Source organism: Neltuma alba, unplaced genomic scaffold (assembly GCF_004799145.2).
Source record: "Neltuma alba isolate B1F8T4 unplaced genomic scaffold, ASM479914v2 tig00011122_pilon, whole genome shotgun sequence".
Taxonomy (NCBI): domain Eukaryota; kingdom Viridiplantae; phylum Streptophyta; class Magnoliopsida; order Fabales; family Fabaceae; genus Neltuma; species Neltuma alba.
This window is the reverse complement of record NW_021635859.1, coordinates 390,328-413,888: the sequence shown is the minus strand read 5'-3', so window position 1 is coordinate 413,888 and position 23,561 is coordinate 390,328. Positions and strand designations below refer to the sequence as shown.

The window sequence follows — 23,561 nt, the reverse complement described above, 5'->3', positions numbered from 1 at the left end:
CTGATTTCCGTTATATGTAGCGTTTAGGGCTTTCATGATTTGCCGTTTCCGTCTGATGATTAGTAGCCCTTCCTAACCGAGACTGTACTTATAATCGGGCTAACTAATTGGGCCCGCTTGGTTATTTCAAATATATACACCTGTATTGGGCCCAATAGAACAAAAGTGTTTCCCAGACAAAACAAAAGGTTTCTTGAAATGCGGGGCTGCCCACTACTAAAATCAGCTGTACCTACTAATAGGATTTGGTTTAAAGGAAGGAGCTAATTTTTCACAAAATGACAAATTAAAAATTAAATTTCCACTAAAAGAAGTGTCTACATTTAATACTTAATAATGTTTTGAATAAAATTATCTCCTGGCAGAGGATACCTAAGTGTAGCACACAAAAAATCAGCTGTGCTTTTATAAATTAACATATAATATCTTCATCAACTTCCCATTTGATGATTTGATACCGCTCAAGTTACCCGGGAACTGCAAAACAAGGGACTAAAACGACAGGGTGGGGGGTCGTCCCAGTCTTGTGGCGCATTGGAGTGCTGATTGGAGCATATTCCCGCGGAATATTTGGGATGGCTTTACCCGCTGGGAATATTACTGCGTATAGCATCAGATTCCTTGCTTCTCCCTGTCTCTCTCTGTCTCCCTCCTGCGCTCTTCGGTTGTTTAACAAGCCAGTAGCTCCACGCACATCAGTGATGTTCCTGAATCCAGACGTTGCGCCAGGTATGCTCTCTTTCTCTCACTTTATTTCTCTAATTTTGTCGTATCAGTTATCCTACGAGTTAGGACGCTCAAAGTTGTTTCAAGGTTTTCTTTCAACTTTGATTCGTCCGTCTTCTCACCTATGATAAAATGCGCATTCTAATTTGAGAAAGCGTGCTTATTATTTACGCCACAGTAGGCTGGTATTGATTCTTTCTTCAATTTGTCGTAATTTATGCTCTCATCTTTGGTATTTCGTCAACCAGAGTTTGAATTCGTATTGTTTTGGTTGGTTTGAATTATTTAATCAACTTTGAAGAAAGACTTTTTAAGTATATGAGTATCTCATGTCTGTCGATTGAATGTTAACCATTGAATTTAATTCAAAGCGTTCTGGTGCATCTAAGATTGATTTGCTTGGATTTGAATTGAGTTCTTACTGTCCAAGATTGTCACCACCTTATGATTCTACTCGTTAAAATGGCTCTCTGATAACCTTGCAGTTGAGGATGATCAAACAAAACAAATTTACCTTTTGGTTATGTGTGTGATCCGGGTCTGTGGATTTGAGGTTGCAGCTTCTGAACTTAGTGATGATCTAATTTTAGAGAGGTTTCTTGCAAAATTACGTGTGCATGTGCTGCGTGCTTTTCTCGTCTTCCTTCACTAATAGCTTGCAAAGAACATTCCATATTACGGCGATTGCATCTTTGACTAACGATTATTGTTTGATTTTTTTTTTTTTTGGGTTGTTTTCTATGAATAAATTTTGCACATAGAAGTCAAGTTGAGAAATTGAGAAATCAATTAATTACTGAGTTTTCTTGGGGAGGGGGCGATAATTAGGTCCAAAACCTGCAATTTCGGGATTAATGGGGAATGATAGCTGAATCGATTCTGTTCTAGATGAATATTTTTACCCCTAAGATCCATGGATAGAAACCATAAAATCATATCCAGGAAAGATTATTCTTGTTTGCAACGTTATTACGCTTGGGATTCCCATTTTGCCGTGAGAAGTCTGAAACTTGTTTTATTTGCTCCCTGTTTCCAAGTCACGAAACATAACATGCTTGTATATAAATTTATCATTCAAGATTTCAAGTAGTGTACATACAACAAAGAGAAAGTGGGTCATCCCGCCTTTTTTTCACCTCATCTGTTTACAAAGCTTCAGGAATTCGCCTTGTAGCAAATGAAAGAATACGTTAGTGTTATGCCCAGGACTCAAATTAAGGGCCTGAAAGGATTCCGTCTAAGCTCGGGCATTGAAACTTCAGAAAACCTTTGCGTTTTCCCCAGATGAAACTTGACAAACATCGCCTTATACATGAGCCTTCTTTCTGCTGGCTACATGTGTGATGTCTTTTTTGGGTATGACCGATTTGGCCATGTTTGATTAAATACCTGCAGTTAAAAGAAACCTTTAGATACAGATAATAATTATTTCGCATCATTGATATATATGCAGAGGAATAGGCATAATTACCCGTTAGATCAAAAAGCAACGGGTCATTGACCCTCAACTTAGGAGGCGGAACTTGCAACTCGAACTGGCTTGACCACAGTTTTTAGAAGCTTTCTTCCATACTCAAATACCAAAAGGAGCAGACTGAAGAGAAATATAAGAAAGAGATGCAATTTTTCTAAGACGCAACACTTTACGGAGGCGCTTCCTCCCTGGATGTTTGGACTTAAAAATAACGTCCTTTTCTCTGTCCACCCTGCAAGGAACATCCCATATTTCATCAAATCAGAAAAACTATTCGATCATTCCATATTTTCTCAATGATCATACGGATAAATTATATTCCTCATAAGGTACTAGAGAAATATTTCAGCGCATAAACGTAAATATCACATGTTAACAATCCACCGAGTTACAGATGAAAGTCATTCCGGATGTAAACCAATGCTGAATTGCAAAGTGTAAACAATTTTTTTTGGAATGCTTACAAGAAGTTTTCTTAGACAAATTAGTCCAATCTTCTGGGTTCATCTTTACTTCTGATGCCTTGATCAAGTCAAGAAGTGCCTGATTGACCTGAAGTTCGCAATTTGTATGTTAGTTTCCTCTGTGATGCTTGATTCTTATTTTAGAAACAAGGGGAAAATGTTGAAACACCCCCCCCCCCCAAAAAAACACACACACACAAAACAACACAAAAAAGCAACCAAAAAAAAAAAAGAAGGAAAAACGCACGGATGCCTCAGTAATTTGAATCTTCTTTGAACAGAAACAATGCACCTTGAAATCCGAATAATAAACCTTTGGTTTTTCGCATATTAGTAGATCCTTTCATCCACCTTCTACCCTGTATTTAACGAAGTTTTTAAATGTATTTATGTATAAGGAAAAATGGCATGGTATAATTGCTCGATGATTTTTCCCTTTATCATTTCACATCATTTTTTGTCAATGTGCCTCTTTAATTGTTTTCCTTGCAAAATATAAATCATATTTGACATGCAGGAATGCGACGGAAACAGGCCAAAACAGCATTGTGTGATATTAGCATGTTACGTGTTTATCAGCAAGTATCTGAATAGCTTTCCTCATTCAAACTACATTAAACTAGGAGTATCTGGTGTCCAGATGTCAAAGTATAGACCATAGAGTGACTATTTGTCACACGGTCAAAATAAACGAGTGCATATATGCTTTTGGGCCGAAAAATTAAAAAAAAAAAAAAAGATTGTCTATTCATATTTCTCTGCAAATAAATTTTTATACACAAGGTACAACTTGAGTCCAGTTGATTTTTGGTCCATCTATTTAAAAAAGAAAAAAAATTTACCTCTTCGGTTCTCTCGTGACTTACTAAATGACCTCCAAAAAGATCCACCATTCTAGCCATTGGGTACAGCCTCTCTGCTAATCTTCTTGCATAGTATATCTGAGCAATTACATCAAACCTAGATGTGCAGGAAAGGTGCAGCCCATCTCTTAAGTTAAAACTATAAAGAAGATTGACTGTGTCTATATCTTTCATGGATAATGCTTTGTTATGTACGAAATATGAATGCAAGCATGAAATATGCAATGAATGATAGCCTCAATTTTTGTCTCCAGTTAACTTGTCTTTTTAGTTTACATAAAGTTATCCAGTTCCTTTTCCAAATTTTTTGAACATCGGACACAAGGAATTCTTGGGCAACGTCACATTAGGCTCTATGTGGTATGTACAGTGACTTCTTCTTCTTCTTCTTCTTCTTCTTATTATTATGGTTGTTATTATTAATGTTGACCTTATGATCTATTGGAAACAAAAAAATTTCGAACAAAATTGTTTCCTCTACCATACACTAATGATTCCTGTGCAATTTCTAGTCTATATTAAATTTCATTGGGACGGACCACGCACCTGCCATGTATGACTGAAACGAGAAAACCCGCAGATTTTATCAACTCAATCTCAGAACGAGTCATTTTATGTCTCCAACAAGCGTTGACCTGGCCCTCAAAACCATAATTTGATTGCATCCCAGATGCTGATATACCTTTAACGTATTGCTGAAAGAGATCCGGTTCATTAGAATCAGAAGTATTTTAAAGGAATCACTGAACGCTTAATCAAGTGCATCATTATGGCCCAGTACGAAGACGCTGAGAACCTAACACCGCAAGACTGATCAGTCCTTGGGGAAACAGAGAACTCATCAATCATGGGAGCAAACCAACAATCAACGACATGTTTCCAGAGAGTGGATATGCATTGAGTGTGGTTCTGCGTTATAAACTGAGCAGTCACTGCTACTTACTATGTAACCGGTTACATTTATGCATAAAATATTTGGTGCAATGCAATTTAAGTAGTTTAGAAGTACAAAAACTGAGCATGGAAGTAGTACACCGGCAGAACTAATAACTTTTACTTGTAAAATATAATAAAACTTCATGAAGACCGAAGGCATTTGAGACGCCTTACCTGATATAAGATCGTTCTCCTCTTTTCATTTCCAACATATTCCTCAAGATATTCCTGCACGTCATATAAATTCTCTTATAAATTCAATATAAATAACTGAATAAGTAGGCTAAGAGAAATGACTGTAAATCAGAGCTGTTACAAGATGGGAAGAAAAAGAACTTTCAGCTGAAAGTGAGTATTCAGTGACAGAGCCAGAAGCTATTTACATGACTTGCCCATAAATGGCTCTTGCAGTGAAAAGATTGAATGACTTACCCTCTACACGTTAAATTACAAGGATTAAAATACATCGAAGCTAATATGGTAGTCATGCATTGGGGAGAAATGACACCAAAGAGTGTAATTGGATACACTTTTTACATTCAGATTCATTCTTTTCATCTATCTTCAAATATGCTATAAACGATCACTTTTATGGCTACAAAAAATTCAGATTGTTTTCAAGACAGGAAGGGGAGATATTTTAGGAAGACAACTTCTTTTACCTTCGAGTAGTGGGTGTCCAAGTCAACAGCAGCTCTAAGTTCAGGAGTCTTTGCTTTTAAGAAACGGTAAGCAATGGAGAATGTTTGTCGGTTTAACTGCCAAAAAAAGGACTAAACTCCTGAGAAACAAGTATGACTGCTAATTTATATGCATTTATGTTGCTGGCCTTAAGCTTTGAAATCAGGAAGAAGGTTCAAATTATTTATTCACAAGTAAGAATTGGACAAATCAAAATAATATATGGATATACTAGTAGAATTGGCAAATAACAACTATGTGCCCGTTTGGAATGCCAATTAAAAACACTTATAAGCACGTTTCACGTAAGTCAAGATAAAACTCTTCTCACATATTTACCTCGTATTCTGTAAATTACGATTGAAAAATTATTTATAAGCGTTTCCAAACAGGCCCTATTATATCTACACAAGGCGTTAACCCATGGAAATTGACTTCCTCTTCTTGGCAATTCTACCTTGAGTCAAGGAATTGCCATTTTTGTTTCTACGAGGCCGACTTGAAATGTCAAAGCAGCATGTATTTAGCATACACAAAAAGGAGGAGAAACTGGACTCAAGCTAGATCATGCAGAAATGTGCTATCTTAAATTAAGTTCGAAATTATTATATGGAAACCCTCAGCTGCCGTTCTCCAGCAGGAATAACCTGAATGTACCGTGGAATTCACCAATACTGAACAAAATATAGCTTGTTCGTTTTAACCCTTCATTACTATGCCCGGATGTGAACAAATGAGAGGAATTTTGTAAAGTGAATTCAAGCATAATGTCGTCTCGACGAAAAATATGGAAAACAGCATGAATTCAGTGAGCAGTACCAATAACGTTCCCAGATGGTAGAACAGCTGGATAAGTGCGATCATATTACGGAAACGTGGTCTCTAAGTGCGATCATATACAGTGTGGTAATTTTCCAAGAGTTCCAAAAAGGATGTAATACCTTTGGAAAGCATTCAAAACCTCCACCTGTTACATTGAGCAATGCTAACGAGAGAACTCTATCAGGCGCCATTGCTGCTAATTTACATGCTATCATAGCTCCTGTTTCCATAGAAAATGTTTTGGGGAAGGAAAAAAATCTGAAAGTCAATCCCTCTCTAGCTCAGTCGTAAAGGTAGTTTAATTACTACTCCCTCCGTTCCTTATTATAAGAGACATTTGATGCTTATGGCATGTTCCTATATATAAGAGACACTTAAAAGTTGTATCTACTTTTTTATGTTGATTTCTTATTTTACCCATATTTATTATCTTCAACTCACACTCTCTCCCTCCCACTTCTCTTTCTTTTAATAATTTAATTGTTCTCTCTCATGCTCTCTTTCCTTATTAATGAGGGCATTTTTGAAAAAAAAATTATACTTTTTACACATTAATTGTTCTTAACTAATTTTAACTGTTTTTTTGATCAATGTACTTTGGTTATTTGTCTCTTATAATAAGGAACAGAGGGAGTATTATTTTAACTATGTATAGTCTATAATTCAGAGTATTGCAGACGCCTACTTAAGAAATTCCATGTGACAATTTAGGTAACAGGCTAGTGCTCACCCATTGAATGCCCAAAAACATGGGCTTTTTTCCATCCCAGATGATCTAATAAAGCAATCGCGTCATTAGCCATGATCTTTGTCCTGCAACCAGCAATCACCAGTTATAAGTTAGAATTCGTGTCTTTCTACTGACATAAATTCATGATATGCAATGTTATGCAACTTAATCTAGGTATACTGCCTTCCATAATCTCAAATACATTGCTTGAGATCACTTCATCTGCCACTACTTTCTTTCAACTTGGCGTTTTAAAGCTCAAAAAAAGTGGGGAACTTCTTTTGTTCTTATTACTTATTAAATTTACGCCAGACGTCGGAAGCATGAAAAAGAAAGAGTAGAACTTGGTCAAGCAATTAAGATCATGCATAACTGAGAATCGATGCACAGACAAATTAAATACAGAATTAACGGGCTCCCCGAGCACTCAGGGTTTCCCAAATGGAAATTCTTGAGCTAATCACGAGGATCAAACTACACGGATAATGCTGCATTTATTAATTAAGACCACAACTCGGGGCCTTGGAAGCAAAAACAATTTAATTCAAGGCAAATGTGAACATCGAATGAACTCAAAAAGAAAAAAATCGAATGAACTCAAGATACGACACAAATTCGACGAAACAAGAGGAAAAAGTTAAAACTCACGTATAGGCGGACTTCTTGGTAGGTACGGAGCTCCGACCCATACCGCGGTTATCAAACGCGCAAACCTCGATACCACCACCACTCTCATTGTCAGCTCCGCATCGCTGATCAGCCGAATTCCAATCAGCGTCACCGGAGTCATCTTCATTGGGCAAGACGGTTCCCGTCAGTGCCTTGATTTGAGGGCCCCACGAGTCATGTGTCCCGGCTAATCCTGAAGATCGATCTCGATAAATTCACAGAAATGGGGAACAAAAAGAAGCAAAGAAGAAAAAACTCAAATCCAAACTGAGAAAGAAGAAGCAACTGATGAAGAACCTATGATGAGGAGAACTTTAGTAGGTCCATGACCATAAGTTCGATAAAATATCTTAATCTCATTGCTAAGGTGGGCGTCGGCGGTCGCTTGATTCGTTCCGACGTCGCAATACGACATCGCTGGGGACCGCGATGGCCGAGAGGGTGAACGTTAGCGAAATACAGCGAGAATTCAGAATTCAGAATTGAATAGAATAATTGAGAGACAGGGAGAAAGGGAGTGAGGAGGCGTTTGTTTATTGAATTAATAGGGGAGGGTGGATAGGGGAGGTTGGGCGGGAAACACGTGGCGGAGAGGGAGTGGTGGAGAGGAGGTGGCGTCAAAAAGAAGACGGCGTCAAAATGGGAACCAAAGAAGAATCACGTCGGGGACGAGGGCGGTGCCATCTGATGGTCCATGGTCCACTCTTGTATGCCATGTTTTATGCGTCAAACCTCAGCCTTTTTCCAGTTCAATCCACCCTCTTTTTCAGTTACTTGATCCACAACAAAGTATCAGAACTAAAATCTGAATCTTCGAAATGATACATTATTAAAAAAATTAGTTAAACTTTAATTATTTACCTTAAAAACTATTCCCATTCATAAAATTGTATATTTATAATACATATTTAAATGTTTTTTATTTGAGTAGTATAAAAATTTCAAATTTCAATACTTTTAATATTCTTTGTTGAGTTAACTAGATTAAATATTTAAAATAATTATATTAAATTAAACATTTGAAATTATAAAAAAATTATAATGATAAAATTTATTCAAAGTTGAATTCATAAATTTTTTGTCTTTGTAAATAATGGATAAATCCAAATTTCCCCAACCCAGACAACAGATTTTCTGTGTCATATCTCTCGCCATGTTGCATATGATCCAATAGATATCTCGTCTTTTTCACCCTCAAAAGAATGTTGGTGCACGACCATATATCCCTTCGCTGGTGCAAGACCACCCACAATATTGCGCATGAGATTTAAAAAAGAAAAAAAAACATGACTTTTCCCGTAAAATTGCATAACTATCTTTTTAGAATATTTTAAACTGAATTAAGTCCAAATGTAAGTTTGCAAAATAGAAAAAAAAAATCTATATAATTAGAGCAAAATGCAAGGAAGGTTAAAGTATTTTACTCATAATAATTTGATAGAATATTTCAAAGTGCAATTTAAAATTTAGACAACTTGTATAAAATTATTTGATAATTTATTATTCAGTACATATTAAAAACTGAAATAATAGATTATATCTCAGAATTTATTAGTCTATACACACCATGTGTATTTATAAGTCAAGTCATTCAGAAACTCGATAGTTAAATTTAAAATTACATGAGTTAGCATAATATCACAAAATTTAATAATTGATTTTAAAATATAATTTGAAACAAAAAATTACATAACACTAGCAGAAGAAGCTGTATCTGCACGCAATAATGCAAGCCACATAAATGTAAGGCATCCACATCCTTCATTTTTAATTAATAAAACCATTTTAACGTGCGCCTACGAAAGTGACGGCAAAAACATGTGCGTGTGTGAAAGGAGGGAAAAAAGAATAAACAAGGCAAAGTTAACCAAAAATTCTTTTTTTTCTCATCAAATTAAGAATATTAAATATTAGCATATTTCAAAAAAATAATTTTTACAACTTGATTTGTAAATATATTAAAACTTGACTTATAAACATAAATATTTATATTTAACTTGTAAACCATATAATGCGATTTATAAATATGTAAGTTAATAAACGTGGAAATTTTGATACATATTTGTATTTAGGCTAAAGTATACATTTGGTCCTTAAACTTTATGTGAGGTTTCAGTTTAGTCTCTTAACTTTAAAAAGTATATTTTTAGTCCTTTAACCTAAAAATTATTAGTCTTCAATGATTTTTTTTGTAACAATCATAGTTATTTTGAATATTAAACTTAATATATTAACATTTATTAATGTTTTATCAGCATTTAAGAACTCAATTTCATCATTTTTTGTTAACAGTTTTAAGGTTAGAGGATTAAAAGTTTACTTTTTAAAATTAAGAGATCAAAATGAAATCTTACGTAAAGTTAAAGGACTAAAAATATATTTTAACCTTATATTTATTTGTTTTATTTGAGACTTGTGGATAATTTTCTCAATGAATTATAAATATTTGAATTAGTCAACCAAGAAAGCTGGGGACCGTGGTGGCTATACATTCGGGGAATAGTTTTTGTTTGATATGCATAAACACGAGGATTAGCATCAACATCACCTTTAAATATTCGAAATAAATAGAACCAAATAGCATTACTGTTGGATGGCTTAATATAAAAAGCAGAAACAAAATTTTATTTCATGAGTTGATTCAGCACTGTGTAAATTAACATTATTCTTTACATTGTGACCTAAAATTCTCGTCTAAGTGTTATCATATAATAGTACTTCTCCGGTCCTTAATATAAGACTCATTTAACTAATTTGATTAGATTAAGGAAGTTAGGTAAGTTAGTTAATTATAAGAAATGTGACATATTTTTCCTAGAACACCATAATCATCTTTTTTAATACCCTATCTCCCTTTTCTACTTAATTATGATTGAAGGAGTATCCATAGGGGTAATTTAGAAAAAATTGATAAATATGATAAATGGATCTTATATTTAAGATCAAAACCAAATCAATAATTATGTCCTATATTAAGGACCAGAGGAGTATTATTTATATTTTGAATTCAAAAAGAGTCCTTTCATTAAACTAACATATCAAACAGAGCATTCCATGCGAGAGATACCCTTTTTATTTTATTAATATGTAAATTGATAATATATAACAATAATAATCTTGATGTTAGCGATTGATTAAGAGATCAAGTGAGAAGGAACAAGACATTAGTAATAGTCTCCTTAATTCATCTTTAATCAAATGGAGCTAATCTAGTTATAACTATCTAGTTACCAATTGATATATAAACATCAACTTAATATATACTATTTCCGGTCCTAATTATAAGACATTATTTATAGTCGACTACAAATAATATCTTATAATTAGGACCAGAAGTAATCAGTCATAGGAAAGTTTAATTATTCTTAACATGAACAAAACCATATATTCTTTAAACCCTACTTAAAATACGAGAAAATATTTGTAATTACATTATACAGATTAAATAAAGCGCAGATTCAGGGAGGATGATGAATATCCAGCTAAGGCGGAGCAAGCAGCCTATGTTGAATAAATGCGATTTTTTTTTTTTTAACCAGCAGTTGAATAAATGCGATTGACCAAAGAATGAAAAGCGGAATGTGATTGATCTTCACTTCCTTATAATACGTGACCGAGTCTGAGCAACAAAAGCGGGTTAATGGGTCAAAGCAGAGTGCGGAACTTGAACTCTTGAAGGGAAAAAAACGAAGACACAGATTCAAGAAACCGATAAACTGAAAATTGATTATATAATTTCAGGGTTCAAGAATGATTAGGGAACATCATGCAAATAACAAATTTTGCCAATACACATGCCATGTCTAAATCAACTAATCAGTAATCATACCTTAAAAAAGTACGAGGTAAATGTATACAATAATCACATTTTATAGTAGAAACCTCTTACAAATTACTCGAATCTCTTACCACTACAAGCTTTACAGTTTGCACACAGTCTTCTTCAAAATATACAACTAGTGGATCTGAATGGATGATATGAATACTTACAGAAGATGAAAATCACAGGGAAACATAAGATTTACACTTTCATGGACCTTGTCAAAGCATGAAAGGAAGAGCATGATATTGTTAGTTGAAGTTACACCCAAACATGTCATCTATATAGAAGGAAACATCCATCCCATAGTCCATCCAAGAAGCAAACCAGCACCGGCAAGTCCTAAACCCACAGCAAAAGCAACAGCACACTTTCTGATCCCATTTCTTCTGTTACTGTTCTTCCTCTTCTTACCAACACGATGACCATTCTTAACTTGCTTTGTACGTAACAATGGCTGGTTTTTGTTTCTGAGTTGCAGGCAAAGATTCTCAAGCTGCAGAAGATGAAGCCACTGCTTATATGCAAAGAGTTGCGAAGCCTGTCGGAAGAAGAGACTGAGGATATGCTCCTTCTCATTGTAGGCTTGTTGCGCGGCTTTCTCAGCCTCTCTCGCTCGTGTTTGAGAGTGACACAAAGCTTCCAACAACTGAGCCTTGGAATTGGACTCTGAATTCGTAGGTTCACCCTTGCTGGTCGAATAAGAATCTTTGCTCTGATTGGAGCTGGAGATATGTAGAGCATGGTATGATAACGCACAAGAATATCATAGCTGAAGCAAATGAATAACTAAATACTGTTCAAGCAAATCAGTACGGGCACAAATTCAGAGCCAGCAGTCAGTTGGACCAAGAGATCCAGGAGACTTAAAATCAAGTGGAATCATGATTAATCCATCCTAAGATTTATCAAGACTAAGAAACTCCCTTGCTGGAAGGGAACTCACAGTATCATGTGATAATTTCTACAATAAATGGAATAATCATTATCTCTACCGCTAAAGTAGTTACTACATAGAAACAGTGGAAATACGAAACGCTACATGTTTGACAGGAGACTCTTACAGGGCTTCAAAAATAGAAATCCGTGCAAATAAACAAGTGTTGACAAGTTTCCACAAAATAATTAAGGAAAACTAGCCAGTTTCAGTTAAAAAATGGAATAATGGAGAGGACAAGAGCACTATTACATGGGAGCAGCGGAAATTTTTACACATGAAAAATTTACCTTCTAGCTTCTATCTTCACAAGGAGTCATATGAAAAAAAGGTTCAGCAGATAATGATCTAGACCCCTAGTCAAACTGACATGGCAATTAGTGCTTTGAACCACAAGAAACACTGATTTGCTTCCAAAATAAACTGAACATAACAGAGAACTGCAAAAGAATTTTAAACTGGCCCTCAACAGTGGCATTACCTGAACAGTCTGTCTGAATCCTGTGATGAACAACCAGAAGTGGGGGTTCCAGAAGTATAACTTTCCACATAGGAAGAACCCTTCTTGGCTTTTTCATTCAGAGATGATGGCAGAGTCTTGTCATGTTCAGGGCACTCTAGGTAAGGGGATGGCGTCCTAAAATGCTTAATCTGTGGTTGAGGAAGATCACAGTTTTCAATATGTTCAAGTGACTTCTGAGCAACCAAGGAAGCCAACTCATCCTTTCCAGCATTGCGCCACCATGGCCCAACTTTCTCAGTGCCTATCCAATGTGAGTCTAGATCAGACGAGGCCTTTTTACATTGTTCAGAGGTCAGGAAATCGGTAACATCCCAGTCTACAAAATGCTCATCTTTAAACCAGAATTCCCCCTGATCTATCCTCTTAGCTGTAAGTTGTGTATCGTTATTCAGCGCAGCCCCAATTTTTGCCATTCTGCTATAGTTATTGTTTTTCATACAGGTATTAGAGCTATTCCATGGCTGTTCCACAGCCAGATTAGCACTCCCAATACAAGAGACAGAATCAATGTGTTTGATAGATTGAACATCCCCATTTTTAACATTATCATCCACCGATCCTGCACAGTAAGAATCAACTTCGCCCTCCCAGGAATTCAAACGTTGACACGTATAATTTGCCTCTTCTCCTAGGTTGCTTTTCACATGTAGCCACCACTTCATGTCCGGTAATTTTTCACGATTAGGCTTATGGCGTGTTCCACCTGAGTTGACCTGATCATTGACAGAATTGCAAGACACCCAATCAGATTCCAATGTTTCAGAAATTGATGATGGGTGGTCAGAAGAATTCTGCGGCATCATGAAATCATGAGTGAAACAACCATTAGCTGCATAAGAGGCCCTTCTTTCTGCCGATTCCATTACTCTTGATCTCTGTAGGACCTATTTGAGAAAATTAATCCGAAAGGACCAATGCATAAGATAGAAACGCATAATATTAGATGCCATCCTCGCAAACTGAAACATATTAACAGGGTGTTAATCCTTTATCCCTAGTACATTAACAGAATAGTACATTAGTATATTACAAATCTTCAATTTAGCGGAGCAAAGGAAAAGTAGGTCTACTTCATCCCACGGTTTCTCACTGAACTCCTCAAAATCAAATGCAAGATGCCAAAAAAAAAAAGAAGTCCACTTCCAAATGAAAAACTCTCCCTCTACTAATTATTAAAAAAAAAAAAAACGAATCCACATAATCCAACACGAACTCAAGCATCGGAATCATGATCATTAAACAGGAAGTTAAGAAATGATTGGTACAGGAGGAAAATGACATCAGCAAACAAAAATGATCAACAATGGAACTCAGCAAACTAAATCTCGTAAGAATTCAGTAAGATAACGAAGCTTATCTCATCCCAGAAAGAATTCAACCTCCGGCAGCATAACAAAATGCTAATTTTGTGCATCATCGACTGAAATAACGAAAACCCAAAAACAGAAACTATTTTTCATGAGTGAGTATAGCCCATGGAAAGTCAATGGAAAGCCCAAACAATGCTTGGGACTGTGTGCGCTATTCACATGGAAAGAAGAATATCAATTTTAGATGCCCCAAATTCTGCTTACAATGAACACCGTGGTTTCAAAACACACCGGATGAGAGGAAACATCTCAGATAGGTTAACTCAAACGATTTTCCCAGCCAATTACATGAATAATACCAAACAAAGGCACCCAAATTACCAAACCCAAAATTTACAAACCCAGACCAAGAATGCAAAGAGCGCAAAATTCGAAAGGCTCACAGAAGCACCACGACTCAACTAATATATAGACATATGGGGGAAGTTATCACACGTCAACAGACACGTTACACAAGGTCAGATCACAAAGAGGCAAGGTTATTTTTAGAAACGAAGTGAAGAAACAGAGAGAGAAGTCGTACTGAGGCAGACGGTTTCTTTCTATTTCAGAATTTGGCAAGGCATCAGGGTCGTTAAGATCTGAAAAGTAGTAGTGGAATCTAGAATTGGGGGAATATTTCCATTTCTGGGATCTTCTTACCCCAAGAGAAATTCCCAGACGCGATGATCATGTGTGATCTGCCATAACCGGCTTGTCTTTCCTTCGATTTGTAACTTGCAAACGTTATCATTGCTCCGTCAATCTCTCCTCCCATTAAATTTTTTTTTTCTTTTTCTTGATATTTAATCCTATTTCGCGTCCTTTGTAATAGACTGATATTAAAATTCCAATTTTTACATTTTTCTGCCATCGCTTATTATTGCTGGGGAAAGAGTGAAGATAAAACTTGGAAGGTGGGGACTGACGGCGACACCTTCGTGGCGCTATATGCTTAGCTGCTTGTATGCCAAGTCATGAGTCACCCTTCGGGCTTCTGTTTCGATGCTTTTTCCCCCCTTTTTCTATTTGTTAAATTTGTATATTTTTTTCTTTTCCTTTTTTTTTCATTTTTTCGCCACAGGGGATGCATTATCATTTTCTCCGTCCAAGATTAGATATAAAAATTAAATAATTAATTTATAAACATTAAAATATTAATTAAATTAATTATTTATAGTAAATATAGTTTTTTTAAAAGATACTCATTTTAATAATTTGTATTAGATATTACATCTGATTCTTAATATAAGAGTTAGTTAGATTTTTCATTTGGTCCTAGATATAAAATCCTAATTTATATTATCTCTCATATTTACACATTTTTTTAAGGTAATCCTTGTAGTAACTACATATGTTAAATATTTTATCAAATGACATTTGATTAATAAGGGTATTTTAGAAAAGATAAAACTTATTTATTACAAATAACTAATCTAACTAATTTTATTAATTTACTCAAATTGATCAATTAGTTCTTGTATTAAGAATCAGATGTAGTATTACTTTAAAATCTTCTTAACATGCGGGTTTAAAAAAAAGTTATAAAATAAAAAAAATTGAGATCATATATTTTTTTAAAATGGAGATCTTATATTTAAAGTTAAAGCAAAGCTTTTTATTAAATTAGAAGACGGTGTCTATGTAATCGAAAAAAGAAGACGGTGTCTATACAGTGTATATGCAGTTTTAGAAAGATTTACCGATACTTATGGAATTACTTCTGAAAATGACCTCTTTTTTCAATGAATATTTCTCATGGTAACATGAAGTACATTATTTTACGTAACGAAAGAAGAGATTAAACCTAAAAACACTTGCAGATTAATTAAAACGTCTCAGTTTTAAGAATTATTGAACACATACCTTTTTTTTTTGCTTTTTTTTTGCTAAAGCATAGGTATCCTTTTATTAGAGGCAATTCTATTCAAGAAACTGCGGATACTAAATGTGGGCACGTCTCCCAACAAATATTTAAACCTTGATTCGTCACGTTGTGAGGGACTAACCCCTTCTACTAGACCTAATCCCTATTGGTAACGCATATCATTTTTTCAAAGAGAGGCCCAAAACAAGTGCATGATATAGAAACAGCATTAGATGCATAAAGAGAGGCCCAAAACAAGTGCATGATATAAAAGGAAGTTTTTTTCCCCCCTTCAAATCAACATTAGATAGTGTCAATTTATGATTATAAACTGAAGGTGTTGCCAAATAAGTCAGAGAGACCACGACATAAACAAGAGGTCAACAAAGAACTGGTTAGATATAACATCCTCAAATTGGATAAAACTAAGGACTCGCTTCCAAAATCCAATATACCAACGTCCTTCCCAACACCATTATGACATTATCACAGTGTAACTAGGTGCTGGTCTCTGAATAGTGAATACCATGTTGAAAGAAGTACACGAGCAAAATATATGGATATAATATCATAAGGCCTAAAAGTGCCTTGGATCAGAAAAGGGAATAATTTTGAGGTTGTAAAATACTACCTCCGATCCTCAACATAAAATGCAGTTGATTAATTTAAAAAAAACTTAAAGAGCACTTAATCATAACATATATTGCATATAAGTATATAAACCAAGCAAATTAGTTTGAAAAAAATAAATATAATATTTTAAAATAATTTTTTTAATTTTTTTAATTTTTTTAAATTAGTTAATTGATCTCAAAATAAGACAAGAGATGAAAGAAGTAGATTATTTTCAACGCATTGCCTGTTGACTCTTTAGCAGTGTTGGGTTCTAAAAAGAGATCTCATAATGGGTATAATATAAAGCTTGAGGTTGTCTTTCTGATTTCGCTTGTGAACAGGGAAACACGATATGAACTTCTCATCAGTCATCACAGACTGAAGGCGTATCCCAACAGGGTAATAAGAGACAGTTCAAACCATTGCAAATTATTGCGTTAAGCAATGTACAGTCTTGTCAATCTTTGGTCTTAGAAACTTACAAGAAGGTCATTCCAAAAGGGGAAAAAAAAACTAACAAGAAAGAAAGGGGGCATGTTTGCTTTTTACGGATTAATCCACATATTGTTACAGTATTAGACCAACCTATTATCTAATACCACTTGTAATTTATGGGGTGTTTGGCAAGATGAAAAAATACTTTTATGCAAAATGAGACATATTTCTTCACGTATTTATTTCGTATACTGTAAAAACACTTTTAAAATTATAGTTTAGCTTCCATTCAAACACCTTTTAAATATAGAAATTGTTCTTTAATTTTTGGAGAAGTACTATGCTATTGTACAGTCTACAGCAAAACACCGTTTTCCCATAAGGTTACATTATTATTTTAAACTTTTAGCTCAACTTCTAAATATCACGTAGAAAATTATCAAAAACAATTCAGCCATGGAAAATAAAAAAATAGCAAGAAATGCCAAATTTAAATTTTAATGAGAAAAATACTTACATCAATTTATGAAATAATAATTTTGAAATTTAATTTATCATTTTTTTCCCTAATAATTTGAATAATGTAGACACTGCAATTGAAGTAAAATGCCGGAAAGAAGGCAAAGATAGAAGAGGAGACGGGGAAGATAGGAGAACAGTGAAGCACGAGCACGGGTAAAGCAGTCATGGCGATTCGCTTCAACCCAGTGACTCTATCCTCAACTTCACCTGTAATACTCTTTTTCCTTAAGCATGTCTCTGTTTGGCTTCCGCGAAAATGTTGAGAATCTTTATGAAGTGAATTTTGTTCATTCTTTTATTTATATGCCTTGGAAATCCTCCATGAATTTGATTATCTGCTTCCTTATGTATCGATTTTCTTTTATACGAGCAATCACGAGAAAATTTTTAGCTCGCTGAGTTTACTATATTCTTTCCTTCATTGGCCGCAGATATGGTTGAGGGCTGCAAATTCGTGGAGTCAGAACTTCTCAGTCAGCTCACAGGTAAAAATTTGAGTTCTTCAAGTCTTCTGTTGGCCCCAAATTGAAGATGTATACCCAATTGTTTACAGCTGCTGCCTCAGATGCGAAAGGGGGGGCAGGGTCGGCGAGTCTGGAGGCGAAGGAAATTGGTATTGTCACATGCCCTATGTGTTTTTCTCTACAATCTTGACTTTCGAAGATCCCTGATATTCTTGATGTTTACGCGCTTGTTATTATGCCCAAATTGAAAGAAATGTTTTGCCATGCATGTGTGTTTGCGTTGAGGAGATGCTGCATAATCAGGAAAAAAATTATTTGTAGTAACCATGGTAAAGCACAGACGTTTCTGTGGATCATATCCGTTATCCTGGCTGTAAAGAAGACGAAAGTGTATTGTGACTATCATTTACGAAAGTGCATGGCCGAGGATAGTTATACTTGGGAGGGTCAAAAGATTGTAGTATTTGATTTTTTTTTTGGCTGTAAGGTGCATGGCATCGCTGGGTGAGAATTTTCCTTTTTCACATCTCTCTTGGGGAAATGAGCTTCATCCAAGAGGCGGTTATTGCGAGGCAACATGATTAGAAGAGTCAACGGAACAGTCTTGTACTAAAAATTTGCCGGCTTTGTTTGCACTTGATGGAATTATGAAAGATGGTAACTGAAACATTCTATCATCTGAAGTTTACTGCCTTGGTCATGTTTGAGGTTACGATGTCATTTTGAGATGTCAAGTAGAGAAAGTTCATAATTTTAAACAGTGATATCACGATGTCATTTTGAGATGTCAAGTAGAGAAAGTTTATAATTTTTAAACCGTGATAACTGCGAATCAATTTGGCCGCAGATTACTGACGTCACAATTGAAAGAAAAGTAGAAATTGTATAAATTGATGAGCATATACAAATATGAAACATTTGTTGGGGAAATATGGGTTATAGACCTTTGTTGTACTATCATAGACCTGGATATTTATAGGGTTGCCGGATCCGAATGTAGTCTGGAACAACGGAGTTTAACAATCTGGAAATTTCAGTTGTGCATGGGTCATGATTTGATTATGCATATCATGATATTATGTTCAGAGTTCAGAAGTTTCCAGTAGATACTCCATTTTTTATGGTTGTTGATGCATGCAATAAAGAGGTCTACTATACACGTCGAGATTTCACAATGCATTTCCTTATTTCATTTTTGTTTTCTAATCATTACTTCAGTATCATTATTGAATAAACAAAAAGTGACTATGCTGATGAATTGTGGTAGTCATAACTCAAGGAGCAAAGCCTTCTAATATCTAGTGTGACTGCGCCTGAGATGCTTAAACATATATTCACTTTGTTGCAGATGAAGAAGGATGAATTTCTGGAGGCTAGAATGGAGCGCGTTCCTTTCCTTGAGGAGCAGGTGAGGATTGTAAAGGAGACAGGAAAGCTCTTGACAATGGATATAGAGAAGCTGTTACTTTCAGAAGATAACAGGTTCGATTTTGTGAATGAGGTGGCAGCTGAGGCCACTGCTTATGTTGAGAGCAACAGGGATGAGTATGGTGATACAAAAAAGGCCATTCTTCATGTTTTAAGCAACCGAGTGAACGATGCAGGGTTTTACCGGCCAGATGCATATGCCGAGACCGATCCCTTCAAACCTGGACCTGATTATTTGAAGGAAGAATTTACATAAGCTCAGTTGCAATTTTGCACTGTGATATTAATATTCATGTTTTTCACTTGGAACACTCGGTGTCCATGTATGTTAGCTGCTTTAGTTTGTACACAACACATGACAAGCAAAGGTGTTATTGTGGAAATAAAATTTAGTATACATCATCTGAGTATGGTTTGATGCATAAAAACATTTGGTTAAGCAGAATCTGCTTCAGAAATTCGTTTACCCTCTTGAACTCAGTGACGCAGATCAATTGCTGTGGGTCAAACAATGTGGAACATGGCCTTTTCACAGCTATCTCGTGTTGCCTTTTGAGTGGCTTTTTGCCATCTTTGATAGTGTTACAAGGAATTCTGTTTTCATCTTAGTATTCTTTGTGAGTTGGCGAAATATACGAGTCAAGAATATAAACAGACGTTAACTTCCACTTCTTGCTGCCAAAAATTTGCTTGTTTTGTGAAGTAAATATTAATATGAAATATAAAATCTATAATGAAATATAGTCGTGAGCACTGCAACATATTTCTGTGCATAATATGAGACAAATCATCTAGTTTTTTAGAAATCTTCTGTCATATCCTTATTTATGTTCTTCAAAAATTTAGTTATTAACACCCATGTGGTTTAAAATAAAATAAATTGAGTTATTAAATTGCCCGTATAAACCATTTATGTGCCCATTGGCGTAAACTGATTGTTCACTACTTGTGAGGATGATTACTGCCAGAGCCAGAGTAATAAGCTGTTAAAAGCTAAATTGTCTCGTAGAGGTAGCTAACGAAGACAACGTAGATCAAGATTAAGAGGCTAATAATTACTACCTTGTGTCTTTAATATAAGAGCTATTTAACTAATTTAAATAGATTAAAAAATTAGTTAAGTTAGTTATTTATAATAATTAGGTGTTGTTTTTTTTAGAATGCCTTTGCTAATCATATATATATATTAGTTAGAACTACCATTTGATAAAACTTTTAACATGTGTAACTACTACAAGGACTATTTTAAAAAATGTGAATAAATATGAGAGATAAAGTGAATTAAGGTCTTATATTTAAGATCAAATTAAAAGTCAAACTAACTCTTATATTAAGAACCGGATATAGTACTGGTAGATTTAATTACTACTAGATTGACTGTCGTGAATCATGAGACTTCAGAGGCTGGGGGAACTCAAAACCCATTTTGATTGGATTTGATCGATTCTTCCTATGCCTCATTTAATTTTAAGGGGGTGTTTGGATGAAACGAAACCATAGTTTAGAGAATAGCTTCTGGAGAATAAATTTTGTGAAAAAGTGATTATGAGAAGTGAGAATATTTGGATAGTTATTATCATAAGCACTTTTTATATATACAAATTACTAAAAAAGCATAAATTAATATAATAATTACATAAAAGATAGATTTTATAATATATTTTAATTTGAAGGAATAAAATTATTAATAATATATTTTTACCAACATAATTAATAATACATAAAATAATGTAATTAATAAATAATTAATATGTATATATATTTATAAGATATAAGATTAAACAGGTTTATAAAAAAATAATTGAGGGATGTTAAAGTCATATTATTGTTGAGATCTACTCTGACAGGTATAATCATACTCTCCAATTTGAGCCAGAAGCAGAATGAATTCACTTGTCCTGAAACTATGGTTTTGGAACCATGGTTTCGGGCTTTCGGCCCAAACCATGGTTTCATATTATTGGCCCAAAATTGATGCTGTTTGGGTGACATCTCACCCAAACCATGGTTTTACCTCCCAAACCATGGTTTTGAGAGGCACCCAAATAGGCCCTAAGACAAATTCTTAGGGCCTATTTGGGTGCCTCTCAAAACCATGGTTTGGGAGGTAAAACCATGGTTTGGGTGAGATGTCACCCAAACAGCATCAATTTTGGGCCAATAATATGAAACCATGGTTTGGGCCGAAAGCCCGAAACCATGGTTCCAAACCATAGTTTCAGGACAAGTGAATTCATTCTGCTTCTGGCTCAAATTGGAGAGTATGATTATACCTGTCAGAGTAGATCTCAACAATAATATGACTTTAACATCCCTCAATTATTTTTTATAAACCTGTTTAATCTTATATCTTATAAATATATATACATATTAATTATCATTAATGAACGAAGAAATAATGTTTTTGGGCATCCTGCAATTTGGTACCATTGCCATGCAATTTTCTTCCTTCCTTTCTCTCTTTGTTAGAGTTCTTCAAATGACAGACGTGATAGTATATCGGAAAAATTGAAACAGAACATCAGCAATTCTTGAGTTTACCTGAGTTACAGAATACAAGGTAAGACTTTATTCTTACTTCTCTTGGGGCTCATACATAAGCAGCGACTTGTGTACATACTGTATAGCCTCAGTACAAACACATCAAGAAACTCATCTATATCTTGTACCATGCACTTGTCTCCTCAAACATGAGAAAGACAGTTGGAAAAATGCTTATTTTATATATATATATATATATATATATGATATGATATGATTATATGATTATATGATTAGGACAAAGATGGTCAAGGGCTCTTGCCAGGCTTCCTATGCTTTCCGCTGGCCCCTCCTTCCCCATAATCCAGCAAATATGCATGCCCAAACAGTTTCCTTGACTTCATCTTCATACCATCCTGTACTCAGATGATTAAAAATACGGTTAGTTAAAATAGGTTAGTCTAAAAATTAAAATTTGGGCTTACGGATTACTTCAAAATTTTAATTTCAAAACCAAGAAACTTCATCAATCCAGAGCACATCTGTTCCATTTATATATATCTCAATTCTCAAGTATTCTGGCTTTTAGTTAACACAGGAATACTTTTGCAACTTATTAGCATCATATTGCTGAAGGCCGAGATGATACCCTGTAAAGTAAGTGACCAGCTGAAGGATGCATGTTTTCCCTGAAGCCTTCAACAAAACCTTAAAACAGAAATTATTTCTGTCAGTACAAATACATCTGCAGATTCTACTCACTAAAGACTAGACACTTTTAATAAACTAATAAAAAAACTCACTAAAATAGCAGCACAGATATTTAAACAGTTATATAACTTACCTGAAGTAAAGGGCAAGAAAAGCAAGAGAAGAGCCAAAAGAAAAGTCTTGATCTTTAGAGCCATGGCTGCTTCAACTCTGCTTGTTACCTTACAAGAAAGGCAAGGCCTTTGTGCCCTTTTTATACTTAAACAAGAAAGAAAGAGAGTCACAGATATGGGTAGGGAGGTCTTTTCTTGTGGTGGAGCACGCCACCCAATATCACCAGAATGATGGTGAAATGCATTATGAATTTTATACATAAACTTTTCATATACAGAATTTAACCCACAAGCCCTTACTGAAGTCAACTTCAATATTTTATACATTTGTTGCACTAAAAATATGTGCAAACAAGAAGTTTTGTGCATGTGGACACTCCTGGCATTTTCCTTGCATTGCATGGCTCAAATCAAAACTGAAAATGAAGCCACTTTTGGCTTTGCCTACCTTTTCCTAAGTCAATCTACTTTTCAACTTTCACTAGCAGTAACTATAATACAATGTGCTTGCCTAATTTACACCTAAACTATTATTGTTTAGATTGGTTGGATAGATTATAACTGAATCTCTTTCATTTGACTCAAGATTAGTGGCTACTTGTGGTTTCACGTGTAAACAATATGTTTTAATCTTGACCTTAATACATAGACATATTTTCAATTCAATTTTTTGAAGTTTTTAAAGACTCTGTTATTTGTTTGTGTCTGTAGATGAAGAAATTAAAATATAAAACAGATCATTAGCAATCAATATATTATATTCCTTCTGTCCTAAATATAAAACCTATTTTATAGTATAATTTACACTACGAAATAGGTGTTATATTTAAGACCAGATGAGTATAAAACTAAAATCATCTATTATTATTCATCAAATCACAAATTAACAAAATGGTTGTCTAATAAACCAAGAAAATAAAGCCATGATTTT

The 23,561-nt window shown here is 34.7% G+C and overlaps 4 protein-coding genes across 9 annotated transcripts; 1 reads left to right on the top strand and 3 right to left on the bottom strand.

Annotated features, from left to right (window-relative positions):
- Positions 1-1,755: 1,755 nt before the first annotated feature.
- On the bottom strand, positions 1,756-7,874 carry LOC114761492 (putative aminoacrylate hydrolase RutD). Of its 2 annotated transcripts, XM_028950866.1 has the most exons (11): positions 7,663-7,874; positions 7,345-7,558; positions 6,697-6,779; positions 6,086-6,186; positions 5,126-5,221; positions 4,638-4,691; positions 4,074-4,222; positions 3,507-3,624; positions 2,665-2,752; positions 2,198-2,432; positions 1,756-2,115 (listed from the first exon to the last, which is right to left on the bottom strand). In XM_028950866.1, the coding sequence occupies exons 1-10, from the start codon at positions 7,778-7,780 to the stop codon at positions 2,236-2,238; spliced, it is 1,218 nt and encodes a 405-aa protein (XP_028806699.1). In that variant the 5' UTR covers positions 7,781-7,874; the 3' UTR covers positions 1,756-2,115; positions 2,198-2,235. The 2 variants fall into 2 exon arrangements, with proteins under 2 accessions (XP_028806699.1, XP_028806698.1); XM_028950865.1 differs by having other exon boundaries at positions 1,756-2,432.
- A 3,293-nt stretch (positions 7,875-11,167) lies between these two features.
- On the bottom strand, positions 11,168-21,914 carry LOC114761468 (uncharacterized). 5 transcript variants are annotated; one of them, XM_028950836.1, is made up of 4 exons: positions 21,904-21,914; positions 14,539-14,649; positions 12,604-13,604; positions 11,168-11,910 (listed from the first exon to the last, which is right to left on the bottom strand). In XM_028950836.1, the coding sequence occupies exons 3-4, from the start codon at positions 13,506-13,508 to the stop codon at positions 11,466-11,468; spliced, it is 1,350 nt and encodes a 449-aa protein (XP_028806669.1). In that variant the 5' UTR covers positions 13,509-13,604; positions 14,539-14,649; positions 21,904-21,914; the 3' UTR covers positions 11,168-11,465. The 5 variants fall into 5 exon arrangements, with proteins under 5 accessions (XP_028806669.1, XP_028806668.1, XP_028806671.1 ...); XM_028950835.1 differs by lacking the exon at positions 21,904-21,914 and having other exon boundaries at positions 14,539-14,787; XM_028950838.1 differs by lacking the exon at positions 21,904-21,914 and having other exon boundaries at positions 12,604-13,529; positions 14,539-14,787.
- LOC114761473 (protein PLASTID TRANSCRIPTIONALLY ACTIVE 7-like) lies at positions 17,532-19,765 on the top strand. The gene is made up of 4 exons (XM_028950843.1): positions 17,532-17,642; positions 17,865-17,918; positions 17,987-18,046; positions 19,246-19,765. The coding sequence occupies exons 1-4, from the start codon at positions 17,598-17,600 to the stop codon at positions 19,579-19,581; spliced, it is 495 nt and encodes a 164-aa protein (XP_028806676.1). The 5' UTR covers positions 17,532-17,597; the 3' UTR covers positions 19,582-19,765.
- On the bottom strand, positions 21,834-22,770 carry LOC114761474 (uncharacterized). Its single transcript, XM_028950844.1, has 3 exons — positions 22,651-22,770; positions 22,456-22,514; positions 21,834-22,222 (listed from the first exon to the last, which is right to left on the bottom strand). The coding sequence occupies exons 1-3, from the start codon at positions 22,712-22,714 to the stop codon at positions 22,115-22,117; spliced, it is 231 nt and encodes a 76-aa protein (XP_028806677.1). The 5' UTR covers positions 22,715-22,770; the 3' UTR covers positions 21,834-22,114.
- Between the last annotated feature and the right edge of the window lie 791 nt (positions 22,771-23,561).

What these genes read in the sequence shown, in the direction of transcription:
- LOC114761474 (XM_028950844.1), bottom strand. Translation starts at nt 22,714, where the DNA reads ATGGCTCTAAAGATCAAGACTTTTCTTTTGGCTCTTCTCTTGCTTTTC. An exon ending in TTTCTTGCCCTTTACTTCAG is followed by an intron (nt 22,515 to 22,650) that starts GTAAGTTATATA and finishes TTCTGTTTTAAG; the next exon opens with GTTTTGTTGAAGGCTTCAGG. An exon ending in CTGGTCACTTACTTTACAGG is followed by an intron (nt 22,223 to 22,455) that starts GTATCATCTCGG and finishes ATCTGAGTACAG; the next exon opens with GATGGTATGAAGATGAAGTC.
- LOC114761473 (XM_028950843.1), top strand. Translation starts at nt 17,598, where the DNA reads ATGGCGATTCGCTTCAACCCAGTGACTCTATCCTCAACTTCACCT. An exon ending in CTCTATCCTCAACTTCACCT is followed by an intron (nt 17,643 to 17,864) that starts GTAATACTCTTT and finishes CATTGGCCGCAG; the next exon opens with ATATGGTTGAGGGCTGCAAA. An exon ending in ACTTCTCAGTCAGCTCACAG is followed by an intron (nt 17,919 to 17,986) that starts GTAAAAATTTGA and finishes AATTGTTTACAG; the next exon opens with CTGCTGCCTCAGATGCGAAA.
- LOC114761468 (XM_028950836.1), bottom strand. Translation starts at nt 13,508, where the DNA reads ATGGAATCGGCAGAAAGAAGGGCCTCTTATGCAGCTAATGGTTGTTTC. An exon ending in GATTCAGACAGACTGTTCAG is followed by an intron (nt 11,911 to 12,603) that starts GTAATGCCACTG and finishes ACATATCTCCAG; the next exon opens with CTCCAATCAGAGCAAAGATT.
- LOC114761492 (XM_028950865.1), bottom strand. Translation starts at nt 7,780, where the DNA reads ATGTCGTATTGCGACGTCGGAACGAATCAAGCGACCGCCGACGCCCAC. An exon ending in TAAAGTTCTCCTCATCATAG is followed by an intron (nt 7,559 to 7,662) that starts GTTCTTCATCAG and finishes ATCGATCTTCAG; the next exon opens with GATTAGCCGGGACACATGAC. An exon ending in TTTGTCTAAGAAAACTTCTT is followed by an intron (nt 2,433 to 2,664) that starts GTAAGCATTCCA and finishes TGTTCCTTGCAG; the next exon opens with GGTGGACAGAGAAAAGGACG.